The sequence below is a fragment of the Camponotus vicinus genome, unplaced genomic scaffold, assembly GCF_025532165.1.
Source record: "Camponotus vicinus isolate PSW18456_S1 unplaced genomic scaffold, iyCamVici1.0 SCAF_1, whole genome shotgun sequence".
Lineage (NCBI taxonomy): Eukaryota > Metazoa > Arthropoda > Insecta > Hymenoptera > Formicidae > Camponotus > Camponotus vicinus.
The window spans coordinates 17301653-17316674 of NW_028141945.1; the positions used below are offsets into that span (position 1 = coordinate 17301653).

Consider the following 15022-nt stretch of genomic DNA (forward strand, 5'->3'; position numbering starts at 1 on the left):
TAGGCTATTAATAAATAATTTATATATTTACAGAGAGAAAGTTTGATATTATTTTTAATGTAAAACGCGTACACATTTCTTAAGAATAAAAGTTCTAAATAATAAAGATGTATGTGTGTATACAGGGTGACCCATTTTAACTTAGGCAGCCAAATAACTCGAAAAATAAGCAAGATAGAGAAAAATGTTTTAGACAAAAGTTGTATGGTTTCGAGGGGGCCATAAGATGGTATCATTGGTTTGACCTTGAAGAGTCATTTGAAGGTCACGTGAAGGTCACTTCAATTTTTTTAAATGGAATACCCTATATATTTTTGTACATTCTTGTAGCTTATTTCGAGAGCTTTCCAAAACACTATAATTAAGTATCTTTCCGTTAAGTACTTTTTGAGTTATGATGCTTGAAATAATTTCTTAATTTTACATAAACCGTAAAATATCTTGTAAAATATTCATTTTTCGATTATCTTACCTTAATACTTTTATGTACAAAATAATGAGAGGAATCAATTGGTGTAAAGAAAACACATAGTTGTTTCGAAGAAAAAATATGGAATTGTTAATTGCAAATTACATATTTTTTCTTCGAAACAACTATGTGTTTTCTTTACACCAATTGATTCCTCTCATTATTTTGTACATAAAAGTATTAAGGTAAGATAATCGAAAAATGAATATTTTACAAGATATTTTACGGTTTATGTAAAATTAAGAAATTATTTCAAGCATCATAACTCAAAAAGTACTTAACGGAAAGGTACTTAATTATAGTGTTTTGGAAAGCTCTCGAAATAAGCAACAAGAATGTACAAAAATATATAGGGTATTCCATTTAAAAAAATTGAAGTGACCTTCACGTGACCTTCAAATGACTCTTCAAGGTCAAACCAATGATACCATCTTATGGCCCCCTCGAAACCATACAACTTTTGTCTAAAACATTTTTCTCTATCTTGCTTATTTTTCGAGTTATTTGGCTGCCTAAGTTAAAATGGGTCACCCTGTATATGTACATACATATAATTACAATATAGCTTATATATTTTATACATATTGTAAATATAATTGTAAATATAAATATGTACAAATGGTATGACCTTTTCGCGATCAAAGTTTTTCATACTTTCTTTTAAAAAAGAACATTATTTATACACATATTTACATACCTTCTTTATTCGATTTTTCTTCTTTTTCTCTTTCTCCTTTTTCTATCCTCTTCACGAGATTCTTTTTATTTCTTTCTTAACGAACTATGTAGCACGAAAGACCAAAGTAACAAATAGGTTATGAATGACGAAGCGCTCGAGCGCTACGCTACTTACCGCGAATATATCGCAACGCACCAGCATCCAATCAGCATCGCAGAAAAGGAGGCTTCAACGTTTCGATATATTCGAGTAATCGACTTAACATACACTTTTTAAGGTAGGATATCACGTTGCAAAAGACAAGAAATCCACACTAAATTATTAACTGAAAGTTTTTCTCCTTTCATGAACTGTATTCTTTTATAAACTTTAACGTAATCACATTTATTTACTCACTCGATGAGACGAGAAATTTACTAATGACTCTCACTAATCACTATTAATCACTGTCGAATAATAACTGTTGGCGATTAAAAATCACTCGATGAAAGAAACACGCGCGGACACGTTACTACACGATGCGATGACGCGACAATGCGACGATAATTACTCGGCGACTGCAAGCAGTTTTTGGTCATGGTAGGTTGCGGTAGGTTAAGGTACTACTGGCGCAATCGAACGCGATCATGTGTTCGATTGAAGAATGCGGTAAACATAATAAACATTTAACATATTAATATTATTATTATCATGAATGTGTGTGATATCCATACATCGTTTATCTATTTAAAAATTAATTAGATTAAATAAGTGTTTTTAAAATATTTATTACTTTGTAATTGTATTGTAATTTTGTATGTGAAATATTTCAGAAATATACCTGCATCATGTTTTTTATAATTATATTATAATATTATAATATTTATATTTTATATAATATTGTATTTGCAATATTTCTGAAATCTTTCAGAAAGATAAAAAGGTTTGCTAAAGAAAAGATTATATCTGTATGTTTCTAAATATGTAATAGTACATATGTATGTATATAGAATATGCCTCCTCGCTTTGCCGCTATGCGGCGCTGCATCAAATTAGCTAACTCGTATTCAACTTTTCGTCATAAAGTGTATATAAAGAACTGATACTAACACGGTCCGAAGTTTATTTTTTCGTTTAAGGACCGTCTACGATGGAAGTAATATTGGTGGAGTGGACGGTGGAGTAAGGCGTAAGCGAATGGTTCTTTTCCATTTCGCATTACTCCTAGTCTTACGCCTTATTCCACCGTCCACTCCACCGATATTATTTTCATTGTAGACGGTCCTTTAGTCAGTTTAATTTAATAAACTGATTTAATTTAAAATAACTTGTTTAATAATCTGGATCGCTTGTTGGGATTCAGAATATGGAACAGATTATTTGAAATTAAACGGATAAATGGGAGATAGCCCATTTATTGCGTATATTAAAAATAAAATATAAATAAAAATAAAATTATTCTTATGGCCGAGTGTATTTATATACTTTTATAAATGTCCAAGATATTTACTTATCAAAAATGAAAAAAGTAATATGTCTCGAAAGTTCATGAAATTTTCACATAGATTCCATGTAGATTCTAGTACCGTTTTTGAGCGGATTATCCACTCGAATATCCACGTGGATTCAACGATATTAATCTACGTGGTAATAACGTGGATTTCACGTACTGTTTTTGTCGGGTATGCCAGAGACTACTCACGTCACTACTAATCACGTTTTTTGGCAATGCCCAAAATATAACAAATCTAGAGAAACATTGATACCGTCCTTGCTTCACATTGTATCTACTCTGCCCATCCCTATAGAATCACTATTAACAATCATGGATCTGGATATCTACTACCCCCTTGCTAGATTCATTTCTAGCATTGACTTGCATATCTAAAAAGATATAACCAGGTTTCTCATTCATAGAACTAATTTTGAATGCAAAGAGAATATATTCCCAGAAAGAGTCAACTTGTAGTTTTATTAATAGAATTGTATTTTTAGTTAAAGTAATCTACAAATTACAATGATAGAACTTCATGTCAATGTATAAATACAAGCCTTTTGAGTTCGATTATTATTTTCAACCTGTTTTCTTTTTTTTTTTTTTTTAATGATTATTGTACAGTTTGTGTATGATATTAGTTATCATCACCATTATTATTATTATTAATTCTATTATTATTATTATTAATATTAATATTGTTATTATTATTTTTATTACCATTATTAGTGTTATTCCTATCATTAAAAGTTAGGGTAAAGGAGATATTTAATTTTAATTTTAATTTTAAGTACTAGAATAGAATAGATGATAGAATAAAACTGTCTATATAGTCCTAAGTGAAAGATAATAATTATGTTATCGTAAATACGATATCGTATAGATATATGTTATTGTATGCTACAGTTTTCTTTTCTTCTAGGTATTTTAATTTAGATTTACAAGTATAAGTGTAAATGATACTTATAAATGTCATAATGAATTTTATTTTATTTTATCTTAGACTCTCGTTATAAATATTGTAATTTCGTGTAAAATGTAGTATAAGAATAACTCGTTAACAAATGTATAATAGCTGGATGGGTAACCCCCAGGCTTTCTTTTATACTCTAAAATAAAAAAAAAATAAAATAAAAGCGGGCCATGACACCTCTCAGTCTTCTCTCTGATAAAAATAATATTAGCTATATTAAAATGGAACATATGAATTCTTTATATTTTATATAAAGGAAGAGATTTAAAATATTTTGCAAAATCAGTGATTAATTTGACAAATTCTATACATGTATTAATAATTAAATTTTTAAATAATTAAAAAAATGATTGATAAATATCAAAGATCAGTTTACTGCTAATTAAGAAGATTTATAGAAATACGGTTAAAAATGTTTTTATCCCACAGCAGGCATTTTGTGTTTTGTAAATAAAAAGATATAAATATGACAATGAATATAGAAAAATATTTATTTCATCTTTGAATATTACATTATCTTTCGCGATTGAATAATTTATTTACTATCAATTTATATACATAAATATCTTGTTATACAGCACTGGTGCTATCGGCATTTCGTGCACATAGCACGGAACAAAACCAGAAATTGTGCACATTATATATTACCAGAGAGAAGAATGAGAGGTGTCATGGCCCGCTTTTAGGTGATCCCTGAAAGCGATACGCCCTCTGTGGACCTTAAAAACGTGCACCTAAACTACGAAGCCAAGGTGCACGAATGTTCTCAGAGGGTAACATATAAGGTGCACAATTTTTGGTTCTATTCCGTGCTATGTGCACAAAATGTCGGTAGCACCAGTGCTGTATAGCAAGGTGCTTACAATATCAAATAAATTTTAATATAAATGAGAAATGACGAATTTGCGATCCTCTCACACTCTCTCTCTCTCTCTCTCTATATATATATATATATATATATATATATATATAATTTTTTTTTTGATATATGAATTTGCAATGAGCAGCGACATATTTTTTCTTAAGAACAATTATATGTTTTTTTTACATTAACTGATTCCTCTTACTATTCTATGCATAAAATTATTAAAGTAAAATAATCGAAAAATGAACATTTTATCAGATATTTTATAATTTATATAAAATTATGTTAACTTAAAGAATCAAATATCTCGTTAACTGTTCAATTTTTGACTATACTATCTTTATAACTTTTTACATGGAATATTGCGAAGAATCGATTTATATAAAAAAATTAGGATGGTTCCATTAAAAAATATGAAGATAATCTTGAAATTTCTAAAACGCTTCCACTTACGAAAACAATATTACTAGCATATCATGGTCCTTTTAATCGTACAATTTTCGTAATTACAATTTTTTCATATCTGTAAAAATAGCGTTGATATTTCAAGTGAGCAAAGTTTTATATACATATATGTGTGTGTGTGTGTGTGTGTGTGTGCGTGTATAGCGTATACGAGTTATGTGAGCAAGCGAGAAGGTAATAAGAGAGAGCGAAATGGCAATAAGAGCGAACGAGATAGCAATAGCACGAGCAACGAAGACTTGGAAATAGAGTCTTTCTTGCAGCCTGGCATACTATTTCTCTCTCGCTCGCTCCTATTACTATCTCGCTCGCTTCTGTTATTGTTTCACTCGCTCTTACGTACTCATATACTGTCATGCTCATCTCGTTATCAAATCTGCCGCTGGCAAGCGGCCGATGACAAATTATGACAAATAAATAAGTTAATTATTTTAAGATATATTTATAAGGGTATAGAAGTAATTTTAATGGAATAATGAAAATTTTGCGATTAAAATAACAAACATGGTATCAATCGGATAAACGTAGTTAAATATATAATCAAAATTTTTATTATCAGACCAATTAAAAATTATCCGATTTACGTCGTGTTTGATATCATTTTAATCGCAAAAATCTCAATAATTCATTAAAATTACTTTCAAATGGATAAAATAAAAATTAGGAGCTTCAGTTTTTATTTTATAAGATGTTTACATTCGCGAGGAAGCCGAGTCCGCTTATCTTTACGACCTGTCAAGTGCGAGAGCGACAGCGAAACCGCGAGTCGAGAGCGAGCGAGATGACCTATCATCAAAGAATTCCGAAGTCTCTTACAATCGGCTTCTTCACTTCCTCTATCCATTCGCAATTTACGAGATTATAAAGTAAAAACTGAAACTTTTATTTTTTATTTTATCAATATGAAAGTAATTTTAATGAATTATTGAGATTTTTGCGATTAAAATGATATCAAACACGACGTAAATCGGATAATTTTTAATTAGTCTGATAATAAACATTTTGATTATATATATTTAAATACATTTATCCGATTGATACCGTGTTTGATGTTATTTTAATCGCAAAATTTTCATTATTCCATTAAAATTACTCGCATACCCTTATAAATATATCTTAAAATGATTAACTTATTTATTTGTCACAATTTGCCATCGGCCGCTTGCCAGCGGCAGGCTTGATAACGAGATGAACATGACAGTATATGAGTACGTAAGAGCGAGTGAAACAATAACAGAAGCGAGCGAGATAGTAATAGGAGCGAGCGAGATAGTAATAGGAGCGAGCAAGATAGAAATAGTACGAGCAACGAGGACTCGAGCTCGAGAATCGGATTTTTCTTGCGCGCTATTATTTTCCTCTCGCTCGCTCCTATTACTGTCTCGCTCGCTCCTATTATTGTCTCGCTCGTTCTTGTTGCTGTTTCGCTCGCTCTCGATTCTTGGGTCCGCTTATCATTCCGGGCTATCTATCACGACTGCCAAGTGTGACAGAGAAAGCAAGACCATGAGTAGAGAGCGAGCGAGATGACCTATCATCAAAGAGTTCCGAAGTCTCTTACAATCGGTTTCTTCGCTTCCTCTATCCATTCGCAATTCACGAAAATGTAAACATCTTATAAAATAAAAATTGAAACTTTTATTTTTAATTTCATCGGTTTGAAAGTAATTTTAATGAATTAAAGAGATTTTTGCGATTAAAATGATATCAAACACGACGTAAATCGGGTAATTTTTAATTAGTCTGATAATAAAAATTTTATAATTATATTTAACTAAATTTATGCGATTTATATCGTGTTTGATATTATTTTAATCTCAAAATTCTCATTATTCCATTAAAATTACTTTCAAATGAATAAAAAATGCATTTAATTTTTTGACATATATTCGTGAATATTATAAATGAAGTCTCGTGTAAGAAACTTCGGAATCTGCGACATCGGGAATTTTTTCATTATTTATAATAATATACGACTTTAAATTGCCATAAAATAAAAACTAAAGCTTTGATATTTTATTTGATCTTTTTGATTAAAAGGGATTAATGAAATTTTTGAAATTGAAAATTATTCTAATAAAATATTGAGTTTAATGTGATTTCAATCGTAAAAATCAAATTAATTCTAAAGTTATGTTCAGTAAGATAAATTAAGTAAAGTACAATGCAACATTTTATACAATGTAGTCTTATTTTCAAAATTATAGTTTAAATTAGACACTATTAATTTATTAAAATAAAATTATAATTATGAGAAATTAAGAGTTTTATTATATACATGTACACATTGATTTTTACGATTGAAATCACATTAAACCCAATATTTTATTAGAATAATTTTCAATTTTAAAAATTTCATTAATCCCTTTTAATCAAAAAGATCAAATAAAATATCAAAGCTTTAGTTTTTATTTTATGGCAATTTAAAGTCGTGTATTATTATAAATAATGAAAAAATTCCCGATGTCGCAGATTCCGAAGTTTCTTACATGAGACTTCATTTATAATATTCACGAATATATGTCAAAAAATTAAATGCATTTTTTATTCATTTGAAAGTAATTTTAATTGAATAATGAGAATTTTAAGATTAAAATAATATCAAACACGATATAAATCGCATAAATTTAATTAAATATATAATAATTATAAAATATAATTATAAAATTTTTATTATCAGACTAATTAAAAATTACCCGATTTACGTCGTGTTTGATATCATTTTAATCGCAAAAATCTCTTTAATTCATTAAAATTACTTTCAAACCGATGAAATTAAAAATAAAAGTTTCAATTTTTATTTTATAAGATGTTTACATTTTCGTGAATTGCGAATGGAAAGGAAGCGAAGAAACCGATTGTAAGAGACTTCGGAACTCTTTGATGATAGGTCATCTCGCTCGCTCTCTACTCATGGTCTTACTTTCTCTGTCACACTTGACAATCGTGATAGACAGCTCGGAAAGATAAGCGGACCCAAGAATCGAGAGCGAGCGAAACAGTAACAAGAACGAGCGAGACAATAATAGGAGTGAGCGAGACAGTAATAGGAGTGAGCGAGACAGTAATAGGAGCGAACGAGACAGTAATAGATGCGAGCGAGAGGAAAATAATAGCGCGCAAGAAAAATCTGATTCTCGAGCTCGAGTCCTCGTTGCTCGTGCTATTTCTATCTCGTTCGCTCTTATTTCACTCGTCCTTCTCGCTTCCTCACGTAACTCTCGCATCGCTTTTATGCATATATACGTACATACATACGTACATACCACACATACCCCCATCCACATATATATATACAGGGTGACCCATTTTAACTTAGGCAGCCAAATAACTCGAAAAATAAGCAAGATAGAGAAAAATGTTTTAGACAAAAGTTGTATGGTTTCGAGGGGGCCATAAGATGGTATCATTGGTTTGACCTTGAAGAGTCATTTGAAGGTCACGTGAAGGTCACTTCAATTTTTTTAAATGGAACATCCTATATATTTTTGTACATTCTTGTAGCTCATCTCGAGAGCTTTCCAAAACACTATAATTAAGTACATTTTCGTTAAGTACTTTTTGAGTTATGAGGCTTGAAATAATTTCTTAATTTTACATAAACCGTAAAATATCTTGTAAAATATTCATTTTTCGATTACCTTACCTTAATAGTTTTATGTACAAAATAATGAGAGGAATCAATTGGTGTAAAGAAAACACATAGTTGTTTCGAAGAAAAAATATGTAATTTGCAATTAACAATTCCATATTTTTTCTTAAAAACAACTATGTGTTTTCTTTACACCAATTGATTCCTCTCATTATTTTGTACATAAAAGTATTAAGGTAAGATAATCGAAAAATGAATATTTTACAAGATATTTTACGGTTTATGTAAAATTAAGAAATTATTTCAAGCATCATAACTCAAAAAGTACTTAACGGAAAGGTACTTAATTATAGTGTTTTGGAAAGCTCTCGAAATAAGCTACAAGAATGTACAAAAATATATAGGGTATTCCATTTAAAAAAATTGAAGTGACCTTCACGTGACCTTCAAATGACTCTTCAAGGTCAAACCAATGATACCATCTTATGGCCCCCTCGAAACCATACAACTTTTGTCTAAAACATTTTTCTCTATCTTGCTTATTTTTCGAGTTATTTGGCTGCCTAAGTTAAAATGGGTCACCCTGTATAAGTATATACAGGGTGTCCTAGACCACACGTACACCCCTTTTCTTTCAAAAACTAAGCATTTTAGAGAAAAATGTTTCAGACAAAAGTTGTTTGGTTTCGAGGGGGCCATAAGATGGTATCATTGGTTTGATCTTGAAGAGTCATTTGAAGGTCACGTGAAGGTCAGATCAATTTTTTTAAATGGAATACCCTATATATTTTTGCACATTCTTATATCTCATCTCGAGAGCTTTCCAAAACACTATAATTAAGTTAGTTTTCATTAAGTACTTTCCGAGTTATGAGGCTTGAAATAATTTCTTAATTTTACGTAAATCATAAAATATCTTGTAAAATATTCATTTTTCGATTATCTTACCTTAATACTTTTATGTATAAAATAATGAGAGGAATCAATTGGTGTAAAGAAAACACATAGTTGTTTCGAAAAAAAAAATTAATTTGCAATTAATTACATTTTTTTTTTCGAAACAATTATGTTTTTTTACACCAATTAATTCCTCTCATTATTTTGTACATAAAAGTATTAAGATAAGATAATCGAAAAATGAATATTTTACAAGATATTTTGCGATTTATATAAAATTAAGAAATGATTTTAAGCCTCATAACTCGGAAAGTACTTAATGAAAACTAACTTAATTATACTGTTTTGGAAAGCTCTCGAGATGACCTACAAGAATATGTAAAAGTATATAGGGTATCCCATTTAAGAAGTTGGTGGTGATTTTTACGTGACCTTCAGGTGACTCTTCAAGGTCAAACTAATGACACCATCTTATGTCCCCCTTGAAACCATACAACTTTTGTCTGAAACATTTTTTCGTATCTTTCAAACTTTACGAGATATTTCGATGTCTCAAGATAAAAAACTCACCCTGTATACATATAGATATGTATACATAAATTATACATATGTATGTATGTATGTATGTATTATTTGTATAATTTCTTATATATTATTTTTTAAAATAAATGTAAATTATTAATATTTATTTCTTTTGTTTCAGGAAAGGCGAGAAAGTTATAAAAAGTGACAAAATAAATAGTAGAAAAAGAGGAAAAGAAGAAGGAAGAGTGAAGAAAGAAAATTATTTGAGAAAACTTTTTATATTGTTATTTTAATTTAATTACAATTAGTATTTTATATTTAATTATATTTTAATTTTATTGTATTATAATATATTTCATTATATTGTATTTATAAAAATTTAATTAATATTTAATTTTATTACAGTAGTATTATTAATTATTATATATTGTAATTTATTTTATTTTTTTATGTATGTGTAATTAATAAATAAATAATATTATTCAGAAGTATTGATTATTAATAATAATAATAGTATTATTATTAATAATAATTATGATATTGATGATAATCGATGATATGAATGATATATAAATGATGATACTGATGATATAAACTATTATAATATTGACGATAACAACAATGATAACGATAAAAATGATAATGAAGATGATGATAATGATGATAACAAAATAATAATTTTAACAATAACTATAATAACCATAATAATTAACTTATTTATGTAAGCTAATTTATTTAAAGTGAGAAAAACAGCAGCAACTTTATTAATTCTTTGAGCGTTGTATCGACATCCATATTTGGTCTTAAAGTAAATGATAATTGTAACTCCGATAATAATTCGTCAGATTCCACTCCTAAAGAGAATATTAATTTTTATTTTAAATTGAATTTAATCTAATAATAATAATAATAATTTATAAGTAATAATAATATTTAAATAATAATATATAAATAATAATAATAATATATTATTAATATAATAATAGTATGTAGATTATTTAAATAGTAAAAGATATTTCAATAGTAAAAAATTTTTTGTATAAATTATTTTCTCTTTATTAATATTTATTAATAACATTACGTGTATATATTTAAGATCTCATATATAGTATATTAATATAGAAAATTCTTATGAAATGACAAGACGTAAAATTGTACGTACTTTAGAAGAAAGAAAAGAATTTTTACAACGACATCGAGAAAAAAGAAGGGAGAATCAACGACGCCGTCGTGAAAATAACAAATTAGTTGAAAATTCTTCAAAATAGTCAAATCAACAAACTATTTGTATTGCTGGTACATCAAATGATAATCGTGTAATAGAATTAGATTGGGAAATTGAAGAAAATCCTTTAAGTGTTAGATCAACATTACAATCATCTGTAGAATATCAAACTCGTTATCGATCACGGCAGAAAAAACAACCTCGTTTAAATAATATTAGTACACTATCACTTACTGATGTAATTGAATATTATATTGGTCCTATGGATGTGTATTGTATTCATTGTAATGCAAAACACTTTGCAGCTGAAAAAGTTTCTAATAGAGGATATTCATTTCATGATTGTTGTAATCATGGTGCAGTATCTGTGCAACCATTGCCTGAATTTCCTCAATTCATTCGTAGTTTATTTGATGGTCGTCACATAAAATCTAATAATTTTTTTCAAAATATTCGTAGTTATAACAGTTCATTTTCATTTGCCTCATTTAACGCTAATTTAATTAACTTTCAAGGTAGACGACCTGGTCCATATTGTTTTAAAATACAAGGACAGATTTATTATCAAATTAATAAAGCATTATATGCTGCACAAAACGAAAGTCCTACTTATGGCCAACTTTTTATCGTAGATTCAAATGAAGCAATAAATCATCGTCTTAATCAAAATTCATACATAGATTTTGAAATTGTACAAAACCTTGAACAAATAATGCGGGAATTTAATGTATTTGCTCAGTCTTATCAAATGATGGCTGAAGAATTAGAAAAGCAACGACGTTTAGAAATGGAATCTGGTGAATTATTACCGGAATTACAATTATCGTTTACTTTAAGACCAAATATGGATCGACGTCGATACAATGCTCAAAGAACTAATGAAGTTGCTGCTGTTTTTTATACAACTGCTGATGGAGAAATTCCAGACTCATATGTTACTATATGTAATAAAAATATTAAAAGTTTACAAAAAGTTAGTATTATGGATCCCAATGTTGAACCATGGGTATATCCTTTATTTTATCCACACGGCACTCAAGGATGGCATCGTGATTTAAAAAAATTAAATAGTAATAGACGAATAACTAGAGGACAATATATTAAATACCGTATAGCTATTCGTGATGAATTTAATGGTTTTTTATTAGGACGTCGTTTATTTCAGCAGTGGCTTGTAGACAGTTATGTAAAAATTGAAAAAGATAGAATTGATTATTGTAAAAATCATCAAAAAGAATTACGTAGTGAAACATATCAAGGTTTAAGAGATTATTTACAAACTACAGCGAATAACTTAAATGGGCGTATTGGAAAAATGGTCATACTTCCTTACACATTTATTGGATCGCCATGTAATATGTTACAAAATTATCAAGCTGCAATGGCAATTGTTAGTAAATTTGGTAAACCAGATCTTTTCATTACCATGACTTGCAATCCAAAATGGCGTGAAATTGAGGAAAATCTTTTACCCGGTCAACAAGCTTGTGATAGACCTGACATATGTGCTCGTGTTTTTAACATTAAAAAGGATTACTTAATTGATTTGATTGTTAAGCAAAAGTTTTTTGGTGAAGTAGCAGCGTTTGTGTACGTTATTGAATTTCAAAAACGTGGGTTGCCACATGTTCATATACTGATTACATTAAAATATAATTTTAAAATAACTCCGCAGATCGTTGATAAATTTATTTCTGCTGAAATTCCTGATCCATGTGAAAATCAAATCTTACATGATATAGTTATGAGACATATGATTCATGGACCTTGTAGCGATTGGTGTTTAGTAGATGGACGTTGTTCGAAACATTATCCGAAACCTTTTCTCGAAGAAACTAGAATGGATGAAGATGCTTATCCTTATTATCGTCGACGAAATAACGGAAGAAATTTTGAACGTCCTGGTGGATATGTAGTTGATAATCGTTATGCTGTTCCATATTGTCCTACTTTATCAATTATATTTAATAGTCATAAATGTTGAAGTAGTTTCAAGTATTAAATCAGTTAAATATCTATATAAATATATTTATAAAGGACATGATGTTGCTGCTATAACTATTGAACCAATAACAGAAAGTGTTGTTATTGATCATGATGAGATACATAATTATATCGAAGCTCGTTATGTTGGATCTGTTGAAGCTAGCTGGCGTATTCTTGGTAAAAAACTACAAGATAAAAGTCACGCTATAATACGTTTACCAGTTCATCTTCCTAATGAGCAAAATATTATAATTGAAAATGAAAACATTGACAATGCAATGACTTCTGCTTTAGATCAAGTTACTATGTTAATAGATTATTTTTCATTAAACTTACGCGATGAAGAAGCAAAACAGTATTTGTATATAGAAATTCCAAGTTATTATACATTTAAAAAAGAGAAAGTTAATGGTAAAAATGTATCACGTTGGGTCAAACGTAAAAGTCATTATAATTGTATAGGACGAATGTATTCCGTTAGTCCAACACAAATAGAATTATTTCATTTACGATTATTGTTACTCACAGTAAAAGGGGCCACAAGTTTTAACGATTTAAGAACTGTAAATGGAGAAGTTTGTCAATCATTTTCAGCAGCATATTTAGCTTTAAGTTTGATTGAAGATGATGATGAATGGAAAAGAGCTATGAATGAAGCTGTTGGATGGATGATGCCACGACAACTTCGTAGATTATTTGTACGTATATTATTACATTGTCAACCATTACATCCTGAAGAGTTGTGGGAAAACTTTAAAATAGCAATGTCTGAGGATTATATTCGATATTTTGGTACGTTACAGGGACAAAAAAAAGCATATGTACAAATTAATAGTATGCTTCGTGGTGAAGGTAAAAGTTTTGTTGATTTTCCACAAATGGAACAATTAACAGAAAATGAAGAAGAAGAGGATTGCATGGCATTTGAAAAAGCTATGGAAATAGGTACCAAACAATATAAACAATTAAATAATAAGCAGAAAGAGATCGTCGATCTTATATTAAATGAATTAGAAAATAATATTATCTCTAATAATTGTTTTTATATTGATGGTCCAGGTGGATCAGGTAAAACATATATATACACAACTATCTATTATTTAGCTAGAATTAAAAATAAACGTGTATGTACAATGGCATTTACAGGTATTGCAGCTACATTATTACCTTTTGGAAAAACAGTCCATAAGATATTTGGATTACCAGTTCCATTATTTGCTGATTCATCATCAACTATTAAAATCCAATCAAAAGAATCTCAATTTAAAAGAAATTGATATTTTTATTTGGGATGAAGCACCAATGGCACCACGATATGCTTTAGAAATAATGGACCGAACGTTGCGTGATATTATGAATAATGATATTCCTTTCGGTGGAAAAATTGTTTTATTAGGTGGTGATTTTAGACAACTTTTGCCTACCTATTAAAGTACATGCTACTCGAAGTGAAATTGTAAATCTTTCTATTAAATTTAGTTCTCTTTGGAAACATTTCGTAAAATTCTTTTTAATACAAAATATGAGAGTTCTTCCAGAAGAAATTGAATTTGTAAAGTTTTTATTGAATGTTGGAGATGGTACATTAAATGATCTTAATGATAATATACAAATTCCTGAATGTTGTATAGCATCTATTAACGCTGATATTGTGGAAGATATATATGGTGATTTAATAAGAAAAAAAGAATTTGTTAAAATGTCTAAATGTGCCATACTTTCTGCAAGAAATATTGATGTAGATGAAATTAATAAGAAAGTTGTGGAATTATTAAATATAAATGAAGAACGAATTTATACAAGTGTAGATACTGTCGTGAATAATGACAATGGTGACATGAGTGAAGCATTGTTACCAGAATATTTAAATAG

At 28.7% G+C, this 15022-nt stretch overlaps 1 protein-coding gene across 1 annotated transcript; it reads left to right on the forward strand.

The window, feature by feature from the left end:
* The first annotated feature begins 11876 nt into the window (after window positions 1-11876).
* LOC145959273 (uncharacterized) lies at window positions 11877-14427 on the forward strand. Its single transcript, XM_083077946.1, has 6 exons — window positions 11877-13089; window positions 13202-13327; window positions 13745-13848; window positions 13954-14095; window positions 14210-14218; window positions 14297-14427. The coding sequence occupies exons 1-6, from the start codon at window positions 11877-11879 to the stop codon at window positions 14425-14427; spliced, it is 1725 nt and encodes a 574-aa protein (XP_082934072.1).
* Window positions 14428-15022: the final 595 nt, after the last annotated feature.